We start from the raw sequence: 14,092 nt of genomic DNA on the forward strand, positions 1-14,092 counted from the left end.
CTAGATAAAAGAAATACATTGTTACAATATATGTCACTTTCATTTGGAGGGTCCCATTTAGGCCCCTCCTTATACGGCGTTGGGCCGGCGTCGGATGTGCGGCGGCGAGGAGCCGCTATTAGCACGGTCGCGGCTTCAGCTGCGTCTTCTCCGTTCTTTCCGATTTTAGACGGGCGGCGTTGAACGTTTTGTGGGGCCATGTGAACGTTGGACCGGATTAAAAAAAAAGATTCAAAGTTTTTTTTTAAAACTAACGGCTAGTAGCCATTTTTAAATTATTTTTTTTTTTATTAATACCCCTTCCACACTACCATTTATTTTTTTTAAGTGTGTTTTGTTTGTTTGAAGTGTGTACTGTCTTTTACTATTATAATGTTCTTAAGTATTTTAATAACACAAGTCTACTTTAATAAAAATAAGTTTATTCATAATTAAAATAACATTACAAACAGAAATAAAGAAAAACGTACAACACAACATAAAAACAGCCTACTTATTTCTTTTGGGCATAAACTGCTTTGGCCATGCTGATGGACTCATTCAGGGTGATGACCGCACAAGCAATTTCTTCCACAGCCTCTTGAATCTTGTCAAATTTTCCTTGCAAATAAGTAAAGTATTGACACTCAAGCTCATTACAATGGCCCGTTTGTATATATTTGATTTGTTCTTCGCACCATTTCTGTTTCGCTTGAAGTTTTTTACCAATTTGAACAAGGTTGTCTTTGCACGTTTGGTGGTCGAGGATATCAGCCATGATACTGTCATTCACTTGATCGACAGTCATTTGTGGTTTTAGGTTAGGGGCATTTGATGAATAAGCCATTGCAGATGTATAAAAGTGTGAGTTTTGAAATGAGATATCTGGTAATGAGACAATATTTATAGCTGAAGTCACAGACGCTCCTCCAACGTTCAAAATTCAAAATATTTACATTTACAGTCCCTACAACGTTCAGTACAAAATATTTACAATTAAAGTCCCTCAAAAATTCAAAACTTTTCATTTAAAGTCCCTTAACGGCTACCTACTTGTTTCATGTATAAATACCAACCCATAGCATATAACCAGTTTCATCACATTATCACATTATCAATCTTCAAACTTGTTTCATCTGCTAACTCACTTACCATTCCAAATGGCTTCATCATCATCATCATCAAAAAAGAACATTCACCGACCTCGTGTGACATCTGTCACCAAAAATGGTAATTTATTATAGTCTCTAACTTACATTCCAAATTTCTTGACTAGTCAATATGCCTATATAGTATAACAAGCATAGAAATGTGGTGATCATTTCCAATATGGGATTTCTATTACTTGATATTCAATAGTTTAGGATTGAGATATTTGATCTTCCTAAACGTAGATGACTATAACTATCCCCGTAATTTCTAGGCTTGTAGTTGTTAGTCATATTTATTTCTAGACATTGATAAATTAGTATACGCTATTTAGTGGTGAACGAAATCAATAATTATAAAAGTAATATATAATTAGTATAAGTAGTAAGATGGTAATAGTAATAGTAAAATATCATATGTTTAGTAAAAAATTTTAGTCATATATATATTACCACAATTTAATGGTGAGCAAGGAATTTTAATTCCATTAGAATTCTTATGATACATTAAGTCTAATCATAAACTAACTAAAACACTTATCTCCATATATATATATATAATAAGTATACCCTAAATAATAAAAAAAAAAAAAAAACAAACCAAAACCCTTCTTGATTTTCTTTGCCGATCAACAAACAAACATCACAACATAGAATATATTTTTTTTTTATTATTATTAATCATCTCATTGTCAAAGCAAACTTTGGTAAGTTTAATTATAATTCTATTGAATCTTGATTTAAATTACAATTAATAATAGAATTCTTAAAGATTATATTCTATTCTTCTTTTCAAGGTATCTAAGAAGAAGATCATCAATCTTGGGGTAAAATCACTTGTCTTCTCTTTTCATATATATTAGTCTTTTTAATTATTAATATATATATATATATATATAAGCATATTTTTTTTTATTAATTTTTATTTATAAGTAACCTATTTGATGAATATATATTATGGCAAATTTATAATAATGAATGAAAGGGTTTTTTTTAGGGTTAAATCAAAAGCTTGAAGTATAAATCATATTAATGTTAAAGTTTAAGTATTTAATGAAGCATAATAATTAATGTAATAAAAGAAATCCAATTATGAAGGCATGAAAATCATAATAACAGATTTAATTAGGTGTTGGAAAGATTTGAAAGTTTATATATAAATATTAGTTGTAGTAGTCTTTAAAACAGTAAGTTTGAGTTATTTCAGAATCTGGACAGATTCGTTTTGTTAACTTTGAAAGGTCGTATCTTGGTCATGGGAGATGGTTAAGTCACGTTTTTGGTGTCTAAAATTAAGTTCAGGAAGTCTACTTTCTGGTGGAAGCGGTTTCGTGTCAAAATATGAAGTTTAAGGTTGTCAAACGAATTTTATAACAAAACTGCGCAAAGCTGAGTTTTCCGAACAGATTTTGGTCGACTTCAAATAGTCATATCTTGGTCGATTTTATGAACTGGACAATTATTTTTCTCCAGAAATTTTTTTGAGATGTTAAGATTGTACAGTAAAAAAATTGGATTTTTTTGAATCTTCGAAGGCCCTTAACTTTTATAAAACTTTTCTGTGCGCGAACAGTGATTTTTCTGACTAGTCTGTAATCATTGAATTTTTAAAAATAGTTAACGTGCCAAATAAATTATGTAAAAATTCATGTAAGTATATAACACTCTAAGGTAACAGTAGTTAAGATTTGGAATCTTGAATCATTCGTTTCATCCTAATAAAAAATAGATAAAGTTACCAAAAAAATTTCAGTTAATATGAACTTGTAGAATTTAATCTTAAATCAGTAAAACAAATATTATATATTAAGTTATGTGACTTGTAACTTAATAATATATGACAAATCAATTGTGAATATTTTGAAAGTAGCCATATGTGTATTTCATCAAATACGAGTTACAATGGACGGTTCTTGACCATGTCCATAATTGTAACTTGTTCATATTTATATGTTATGTAGATTCTAGCGACCTTGTTGGATTTGCATAACTACTTGCTTGTCGAGGTGAGTTTCGTGGCCCCTTTTTATATTATTTCTTTGGGGGAAAATGATGCTCAAAACACTTTTCATTTCTTTACTAGCTGTGCCAAAACTTGTTTGTTTTCATGGACAAATACGTGTAATTATGAAATTGTGTATGCTAGCTCGTTTGTATTGATTTCTTTGATGCAATAGATGTCTGTTGATATCTATTGAAGACTATTGGATAACTATCGACCAACTTTATACTCCAGCTGGTAGTTGTTGGTATTTAAAGCATGATTGAGTTGTTAATAGGAGTGATGGGGATTGTGTTGTTGGATAACTATGATGACATTGATCAGTATTTAGTATGCTACTACATGTTTATATTTACACTATTGTCCAAAACTTGATATATCATGCACAGCAAACTCATTTGTATTCCTTTAAACCTACGAACTCACCAACATTATGTTGACATTTTCGAGCATTCATTTTCAGGTAATAACAATGTTTAAGAAGATTGAGCTTATGGACTTTAGGAAGACCAATAAAGAGATCCTTCATGGACTCCTAGATTGCATGTGAAACGTTGAACGCTATTTGCAATTATTACTTCTTTGCTATTTGAGGCGTGCTGCCTAGACTTTCCGTTTATGGAATTTACATTTATTTGAATTTCATTTAGTATGACTCTATTATAAAGTCCATGTGCCATTGCTATATCTTTTAGTCATATCCTACGATTCCGCCTAAGGTGGGGTGTGACACCTCGTTTCACCGAAGAGGAGATAAAAGCACAAATCTTGGAACATGTCAAAGAGGACACACTCCTTCAAAATGAACTCTCTGGGGAACTGCTTTACCTACGGAAGAAGAGACACCTATGCGACCAACACGTTCGGGAAATAGAAGCACCAGGTCGCACGGTTTCGAAACACGAAGAAACATATTCTTATTATCTGCAGGCTGAGAGCAAAACGATGAAGAGGGCGATCAATCATGTTTTTAAGGCCGGTCACACATTGACCGACCAATGCACTTGGGCAGAATCGTTCCACGACAACTGCGGAGAAGGCAAATCAACGTGGGAAGTGAAATGCCCAGAACACGACCTGTGGTGGGTCAATGAAACGGCTCACCGTGGAATCGGAAAAATGTCAATCAAAGACGACGAAGAGTAACCGTATCATTATTATATTTCTTGTTTTGTTTCCAGTACTGTCTTTTTTATTATTGTAGTATCTTTTATTTCTAAGTATGTAATGTGTTTTAATTATAATAAAATGTGTTTTAATTATAATTTTGTGTAAAAAAAAAAGAAATAATAAAATAGTGAATGAATAGTGAAGAAGTGGGGAAGAAGTGAGTAGTGTAAGGAGGGGGGTGTTTTTGGAGAGAAAAAACTGATGAATAGTGGAAGAAGTGGAGAAGAAGCAGCTCCTATAAAGAAAGGCCTTACAAAAAATAAACATTTTATCTTTGTTTTTTCCCGTAACGTACGTGAGATTGAGATCGATCAATTCGTTTTACCCATAGGGCCACAACCAACGGATTTTAACTTTAGAGTTGATATGCCTAGCTATGAGATTTTTTCTTAAAGAATCATCAATATAATATTAATATAGTACTCTATTTGTCTTATAATAAGTGTCAACAAAGAAATTAAAACATACGATTAGGTTCAAAAAAGATAAAATATCAAATAAAACCCTGTAGTTTAGGTGTATAAAAAACTTAAATCTTTCATATCAAAATTCACCCTTAAATATCATAATAAGTTTACTACAATTCTACATAACTAATTTACGGTCCTTAAGATTATATTTAGCAAGATCATATAAAAAATCACTACTAACCAATAAGATGACACATTATCTTATTAAATGACTTTGATTAATTAAAGTTTGAAAATTACGAGTAATAATTAGTATAGGGACGGAAAACTATAATTTTACAACAAATAATTTAGTAAGAAAAATACAAAAGGTTATTTTGTGAGAGAGGTTGGACATGATTTTCCAGATCATGGTGGTTGCGGACGGTGCAGCTGCAGGCTCCACCTCTACTCCATTATTTTCCTAACTTCGATTACTTTTATTTTACATGAGTTTTGACATTTATCTCAATAAATACAATGTCTTTTCTAAATTTTCACTAAATAATGTTTAGATTATTTATATATTAATTTACATAATCACTTTCATTTTAAATAATTTAGCAACAATAATAAAATACTTTTTTTTTTTTTTTATGTATATCAGTTTGTTAGACAATTTAAAATAAAAGATCGACAAAGTCGGCTGTCGATCACCATCATTTTGTGACGCTGCATGAAGTTTATAAATTTTATGTACCCTAATTAAATTTTTTTTTTTTTTTTGAGAAACCAGCTACCATTATGCAGTACGCAAATACAATTATAGTTTAGTTACATTAAACTTTTCGGTCACTTTAAAAATTAAAGTTTTCTTTCAGTTAATAAAATTTTAAGACTATTAAGTTTTATTGATATTAAGATTACTGTTTCATGTTTTAAAAAAATGTTATAAAGCTACTTTTATGTATATTGTATGTCTTACTTAATTACCGGATGAACTTTCAGGATAAAATGTAAATGATAACTGGACTTTATAAAATATGTATTTAAGTTACAAACACTATAATAAACATTATCGATGCCTTCGTCTGTTTTCATATTACTTAATATTTTCTTAAAGAAATATAATAGATCCTCCTAATTACAACATTTGCTTATTTACATATTTATGCGTTCCGGTGTCACACTTTAGAGCTAATAAATGTTTTGTTGAAACTTGCTTAACCACCAAACATCTTCCTTGCCTAAAAATACCTAATCCAAACTAAATAAACAAATAAAAAGAAACTACTAAACCCACTTACTCATTTAAAAAATCTGCTACTTCTTTAACTATTTAAATCCATAAAGTTTAAAACGTTTACGTATATATTAATTTTGTTCTGACAATTTATAGTTTCAGCAACATATGATTTATCTATGCACGAAATTTAACAGTTATTTTTAAACAAATGTAAATATGTGGTTGTTAGATACTTAATTTTGAATATAAAATTCCTCACATCTTAATACTATAATTTACAAAAGACATAGAGGCAAATCATTTATTTATTATATAATAAATATAAAAAAATTTAATATGTGAGATATTTTATCTAGTTGTAGGTAGTCACATACTCACTTTTCATTCATTTTAATTATCCTATTACATGTGTGTTTGAAGTTGTACAGAATTTTTTGTGTTTGTTTCTTTTTAATTAGAAAATGAATCATGAATTTAACAAATTATAGTGATCAACACAAAACCAAACAAGATTCACAATCACGCCGGTTTATGAAATTATGGAATTCGATTTCGCATTTGCCATTGCTCATTGGGCAGGTGTGGAGTCGAGATTAATGCCTTTGTATATTTTATGTTGTTAGTATTCCATTAAGGTTTAGTTTCATATTAATAATAAAATAAAAAAATAAAGGTAAAAAAAGTTGCATGAAACCAAAAACAAAAAACCAAAATGAGATGTCACATGATGAAGAGTTGAAGACTGGCTGATACCGGTTACTATTCATGTTTTACTATTTTAGTAAAGCTAGTCATAGTAATTAGGGGTGTTCAAACGGTCGGGTTTCGGTTTAATAAGGTTAGTCGGTTTGGTTTAATCGGGTTTCGGTTTGGGCCCCAAATTTTATTTTTTTACCCCAAACCAATTCAATACCCGATACTTTTATTCGGTTATAACCAATTAACCAACTAAATTCAAACAACCCAAACCCAGTTAACCCAAATCTAATTGGAATGGGCGGTTTTCTGGGTGAAACCAAATAATGAACACCCCTGATAGTAATAGTAATTATAAATTTAGTGTAATTGATTATTTATAATTTTCTAGAACTAATTTCTTTTTATTAATTAATATATTAAAATTAAAATAGCATTAAAACTTTGCCACGATGGTTAGAGAGTTGAGACTTGTAAGGTTGCTTCACTATATTTTTAACTATATAATATATTGTCTTTGGAAACAATGACCTCAGTTATGGTGAAACGATGTTCAATTCATCGTTATCCACATCGTGCATTTTCCTACTATATTTTAAAACATATAAATTTGTGTGTGTCATTTCATGTATTAATCAAACGAATGTAAACATTAGGGATAACTTGTTTTATATTAGCTCTTAGAAATGGTAATAGCTAGGCAAGAGAAAACGCCCAATTCGTGGATATTTGTTTATTTTGTGAATGTGTAAATTTGAGAAATTTATTTTTTAAGTATATACAGCTCAATGATAAACCTGTTACTCGTATATTATAAAACATTTCTCTTTTTTCATGGAAGGAGGAATATATGCTTGAAGACCACACAAACAGAAAAGTAGATGGAACAAAAATTAATAGCTTCTTTTGCCAATACCATTGAAGATTCATTACTTACTTACTATTGCTTTTGACAAATTTCAATGTATCAAACTATCATCTGTCAAGTGATACAAAGGGATATACATATCATCTAATGAATTTATCATTCGAAAAGTATCAAAAATATTAGACACACAAGTTCATGTCATTCAATATACCATCGTGTTCTCAGCGTTCTTTATTATTTTTAAATGAACATATGTTCAAAAAATCTATTGTACGTGTGGTCATTAGTTATATTACATAAGAAATGTAGACCCTGGACCTGTTTCAATGACACTGGCCGGGCTAAACCACGCCTTTGACTAGAGCTCCTCGATCAGGACCATCTCGGGTTAGCTAGAGGCCATGCTGAACACTGACGAAGATGGGTTCGCATGCAATGCAAGAGTCACCACATACATACCTACTTTCTTTAACAGCATATTTTTTCGAAATAGTTCTGTTATCAATCTAAATGAAATCTATCCAACTTAGATCGGTTTTGACTTCTACATCTAAGTAAAGGCTCACCTTCACAAACAACTTAAACAAGAAAAATCTAGTCGGTTTTCCTGTCTAGCCATCTAGGCATTCACTAAGACGGATCAATTTAGTTATGGTCCATAAGATTTACCTATCGTCCATGCAAATAGATAGGATTAAATACCGTTTGAATATACAATAGCATTTAGTCAGAAGGCTTCTGAGTTCTGACCACTCAAATTGGACAATTAATGGGCTCTTAACACAAACAAAAGGCTTCAATTCCATGTGACAACTCAAACAGCTTTGTGGGTTATATTTGGTGAAACATAAACCGGACTGTTTTCAACAATTGCATGATAAACCTGAAGATCTCTTGATGAAATTATTCTTCTGTCTTAATTGGATCTCACTAATATGGGAAAAGCTTCTAAATTCAACTGGATCAATTGGACTATAAACCCACTGAATTGCTAGGCTTTCTCTTTCTGATATTGTTCTCAAAATCATACCGATTCAGCTGGTTCAAACAGCTCAACCGGAAATGGTGTCAGAACTGTTCTGATCACCGGTTAATGGAGTGGTCAATCGAACTTTTTTTTCCGTTATATAGATTACTCTTGCTGAATGCCAAACCATTGCCTCACCGTTTGACTTTTGGATTTGGAATTTGACCGTTGTACAATTCCACTGTATAATTTTGGTAGTTATATAAGCAAACACAGCCGGCCATAGATTCATGTGTTTAATGGTATCGAGCGACCATTGGTGGCAGGTCTGCATATTTTCCGGCTATAAAGTATAAACAATGAATACGTGTATGGGTATGTTCCTATGTTTGTTTGATTCTAGCAAAGGGTTTCAACACTAAACAACAGAAAAGCTTTTTATACCAAATAGTTTGGCTATTTATCTATGCAAGTTCTTTAGAAAGAAAGGAGAGGAAGTTCAGGAATACACTCGACTTGTAATAGGACTAATATGCAACCAAGCAAGCTATGTGCCTCAGTGTGTTTAAATAGACCAAATGGTTTTGAATCTCTAAAACATCAGATCTGCAATCCTACTTTTAACATCTGCTTAATGTGCCGTTACCATTTATTTATATGCTAAACGTAATGATCAATCATTAAAAAATGGGTAGTGAACTAACAAGGGCAACCCAATCCTACATAGATACAAACTTATACACTAGGCGCGACGCGAAGACCTATATAAGAAAACATCATAAAGAACCCGAATGATATAACCATGCAAGTCAAAACCAGAAGTCGGCATCTAGCAACCATGACCATCACGAGTACTGAGCTCATGAAACGCAACACAAGCAAGTAAACATAGCAAGTTTTCAGCTTCAGGCTACATGACTTCGACACACAACTGAGGTTACGACCAATATTCAGAGGGAAAAAAAAAACAAAAACAAAACATCACCAAAATCATGGATGCAACATTACGCTCTTAAGGATGTCTTGTTCATGTGCCTGAATTTTAGTTTGCTGCAAGTGGGCGAGCAACACGAGGCCTCACTGGAGTCTTTGAAGGACTCACCCTGCAAAATTTGCATACATTTTCTTAGATAAAACAAATGTTCCTTAAACATAAAGAAGCAGTTAGTGAAGTTTACCTGACTGGCTGCGCTCCTAACGGCTGGCCACAGCAATCAAGCGCCATAATTGCACTCTCAGCCTGCAAAAATCACCAAGAAGAAGATCCTTAGTATTTGTACCAACACCTCATATGGAATAAAATTCAAACTTACCATTACAAACTCAACAAAGGCAATGCGGGTTGAATGAACATTATCCCCCAAAAGCCTCAAACGAGAAACCTTCACACAAATATTTTATTGAAATTCAGAACTTTGGGCAAAGAAAACAACTTTAGCATTAGAAAATGAAATTTTGAGGATGGATCTAACCTCACCACATCTTGTCTCAAAGAAATTCTTAACCTCAGTTTGAGAAACCTGCGGGAAAATAATTATTGCAGTACTTTAAAAAGAATGATATTACGAATGAAAAACTAAAGACGCATCATTTACATGATTCAACAATTTTTCGACATCCACAATCCTTGCTAAGATTCTTTTAACCAAAAGAAATCCCTGCCTTCATCCCAAACTTCACGAACCTTTCCATCTAATATGCAACGCTTAATCTACAACAGTCTTTTAAAACTAACAAGAGAACTGTTCCGCACCTTCTTGTCGATATTTGTACAGTAGACCGTCCTTGAACACATCTCTCTCTCATCCTCTGACTGAACCCAAACCATCAAACAAGCAAAATAAATAACTCGAGAGTTTAAAAAACATATACTAAAATTTGGAAAGTAATATCTCGTAAGGTGCACTTCAGATGGACAGTTGCTCATTTACAACCTCAAATAAAAATAATATGGGTAAATAAGAAATAGACATGCGTACCCTGGGAAGAAACGTTGGATTCACAGGAAGGATGGCAGTTTTCGAGGGCAAAACAGTGATCTGAGAAAAGCCAAGCATTGTACCACTAAGATTAAGTGCCCCCCTGGCTGAGTCTGCAGTATATTTATGTAGAGTCATGAATCATGATCACTGAAAAGTTATTCATTAATAAGTACTGAAAACTGCACGCAATTTAAGCCACAATATCTTACTCTCGTCAGCAAACTCCACGAATGCAAACCGGAGGCGTGAATGTGGATCACCACAAACCCGGCAATCGAGAACCTTCATAGTAACCATGTTTTAATATTTCTTTGACATATGATCAAGAACTTGAACTATATAGGAATAAACACTGACTTACATGTCCATAACCACTAAATAAAGCAGCAAGTTGTTCTTCAGTAACCTATTGAGAAAATGACTTGAGTAAATAACATGATGTCTATAAAAAAAATGATACATTGTGTACAAGAAGCAAGATAATCTGTATTCTACTTACATTGTGATCAATGTCCGAGACATACACGGTTCTCTTAATGCTATCTTCTCGTTGAGCTCTGAAAGACCTTCCATTAGACAGTCGCCGACCGTTGCTATAGCCATTTCTCCTCTAATCATATAAAATCAAAATAGGATTCTAATAAAGATTTGACGATGTAAATAGGAAGAAACATAATACACAGTACACCTTGTATTCAATTATGGTATGTCTATAACTTAGCTAAATTTGATTTCGTACAATACAAGCCATTAACCTCATGATATAAATTATGTGATATAAAGGGAAGTTTTGAATGATAAAGCGGGCAACCACAAATGTGATCCTAAATGTTTCTATAAATGACAAAAATGACATTTTAAGCAAATTAGCAAAGATCTAAGCGACAGAACGTAATCTGTTTTCTCACTTTTCTGAAATCAACACAAACTATTAGGGATCAAAATAGGACATTTGAATGAATGACAGAAACCAAACCACCATGATTACATCAAGAGATACAAATTAAGAACCAAATGAAAAACAAGCAACCACGAATTTGACGTTTTATGCTTCTGAAATGACAATAAAGAATACTTATCATTTACCCAAAAAAAAAACGATACTTTAAGCAAAGTAGCATGCAATCAAGCAACAAAACGCGATCTGAATGACGTAATCTTTATATTCCTATCATTTCAAATGAGCTATAACACAAAATATCAGGGATCAGAACATGACATTTCGAATAATGACAGAAACCGACCATCCAATATTATATCAAGAATCACAAACAACAGTTCGAAGCCCAAATGATAAAACAAGCAACAACGAATTTGACAATTGATGTATCTAATAACGAGAAAAAAGACACTAAGCAGTAGCATGCATTTAAGGAAGAAAATATGATTTAAAAGACGTAAGCTTTATACTCCTATCATTTTTGACGAAGTAAAACACAAACTATCAGGGATCAAAATATGATTTTCGAATGAATGACAGTAACCGCCCATCCAATATTCTATAAAGAATCAGAAATTAAGACCCAGATGAGAAACCAAAGAACCACGAATGTGAACTTTTATGCTTCTAAGAAAGACAAAAAATAACCCAACACTTTAAGCCAAATTAGCATAAGCGACAAAACTAAATGACTTGTTTTACACTCCTATCGTGTCTGATGAACATTATAATACAAGCCACCTGGGAGAAAAATATGACATTTAATGAACGACAGAAATCAACCATCCAAAATTATATCAAGAAGAATCACAACCTATGACCCAAATTACAAAACAAACAACCACAAATGTATCCTTTAATGCTCTAAAAACGACCTTTTAAGCAAATTAGCATGCATCTAAGAGACAAAAACATGATCTAAATGACGCAAGCTTTATACTCCTGATGAACATTTCAAGCCAAGCTTTTAGTGATAAAACACAACATTTGAAGGAATAATTGAAATCAGAAGTCCAATATTACATCAATAGTCACAAGTTAAAACCTTTTTTCTTAATTTGGGGTCCATGGAAATGAATCCTGCAAAACTCCATTTTTCACATGATGCAAACTACTCTTTTTTTTTCCCTTTTTAGCCCATTATAAGTTTATAACATCAAGAAATATATACAACATTACACCACTAATGTACACGTGTTCAGCAAATATATCTGTTACAAAACCTGTGAAACTGCAGAACAGAACATTCATCCAAAAAAATTAAACTTTTATCAAAGGACCGACACATCATCTTGCAAAAGATGCACAAATTTAGCAAATCCTCAAAAACCTAAACTTTAAGAAATATATAACACAGTTTCAGCAGATTGAAGTCACCTACATACTAAAGGTACAAACTTTAATCTATGGTTACTAAAGTTCATAACTTTAAACCCAAAAGCCCAAAAATTATAGGATTTTCTGAAACATAGCCCAACAAACAGTAAAATATAGTACATAGAAATTACATCACCATACAGGTAACTATCAAACCTTCATGTACAACACTTAACTGTGTGTGAAACCATTTCCTTAATGATTATGGCTAGCAAAACCAAATTTATAAATTCCCATACCACAACTATTAAATACAAACAAAGAAAACACAAACTTAAACAAAGCCCATAAGTTAACCTATGAATTATAATCAAAACAATATAAAATTTAGATCAAAAACAATATATGTACATATATGTGTGTAAAAAAAGGGAAATAGAATTATACCCTCCTGTTATTGGGATGCACTTCAATTCCATTTTCAAGATAATTCTTGAAATAAGCAGCAGGTTGCACAAAGTAATTAAAACCAACATTTTGTTGATCATAATTATTATTTATATTATTATGATCAATTGGGGAATATGAAGATGGAAAAAATTCTTTAGCCATTGGATTCAGTTTCAAATTTGACAGCATATTAACAAAATTTTGCATTTTTGAATCAGACTCAGACCCTTTTTTGGACTCATCATTATTCTCATTATTATCATTACAATTGATCATATTATTATTATTATTATTAACATTCTCATTATCTTCATTTTTCACAGCAGCAACTTCAGTTTCAAGACCAGCAGCCATGGTTTAAAAAAATCAAATTTTTCTAAAGATAACTGAATCAAAAGTTCAAAATATACAAAACCCAGAAAAAAGGTTGAATTTTTATGTATAATCTATATCTATCTATAAATAAAAATAACTGCTGATAAAGAAAGCAAGCAGTGAACAAAATTTCTGAACTTGGAAAAAAAGATCAAAAAAGAAAGGTTTTTTTCGTTGTAAAAATATGTAAGAATAATGAGGTATTCTCTTTATATAGATAGAGGTAAAACCCATAAAAAGATATATATAAACTCATTTATGAAAATTAATTTATAAAAATTTATAGGATATAAATGAAGATTAATTTTGGTTTAAAAAGAGAAGGGTTTTTTGAGCAATTTGATCACAAGATTATGGTGGGTTTGTATGAGAGAAACAGGTGGCTTTATGTTTGGCTTTTCTTTACTTCTCTTTTTGTTGTTTTTTACAAATACAAACGGTGGATGTTTTCATTAAAAGATAAATATATAATAATAATAATAACAATAATAAAATAATATTATTATATATATTAAAAATAATAATATAATAATAAAAATATATTTATTTATATTTCATATATT

At 31.4% G+C, this 14,092-nt stretch overlaps 1 protein-coding gene across 1 annotated transcript; it reads right to left on the reverse strand.

Annotated features, from left to right (window-relative positions):
- Positions 1 to 9,244: 9,244 nt before the first annotated feature.
- Positions 9,245 to 13,577, reverse strand: LOC122595299 (polyadenylate-binding protein-interacting protein 9-like). The gene is made up of 10 exons (XM_043767641.1): positions 13,152 to 13,577; positions 10,947 to 11,057; positions 10,809 to 10,853; positions 10,657 to 10,729; positions 10,445 to 10,557; positions 10,219 to 10,278; positions 9,938 to 9,985; positions 9,779 to 9,847; positions 9,644 to 9,705; positions 9,245 to 9,568 (listed from the first exon to the last, which is right to left on the reverse strand). The coding sequence occupies exons 1-10, from the start codon at positions 13,506 to 13,508 to the stop codon at positions 9,508 to 9,510; spliced, it is 999 nt and encodes a 332-aa protein (XP_043623576.1). The 5' UTR covers positions 13,509 to 13,577; the 3' UTR covers positions 9,245 to 9,507.
- Between the last annotated feature and the right edge of the window lie 515 nt (positions 13,578 to 14,092).

This window comes from Erigeron canadensis, chromosome 4, assembly GCF_010389155.1.
Source record: "Erigeron canadensis isolate Cc75 chromosome 4, C_canadensis_v1, whole genome shotgun sequence".
In the NCBI taxonomy this organism is placed as follows: domain Eukaryota; kingdom Viridiplantae; phylum Streptophyta; class Magnoliopsida; order Asterales; family Asteraceae; genus Erigeron; species Erigeron canadensis.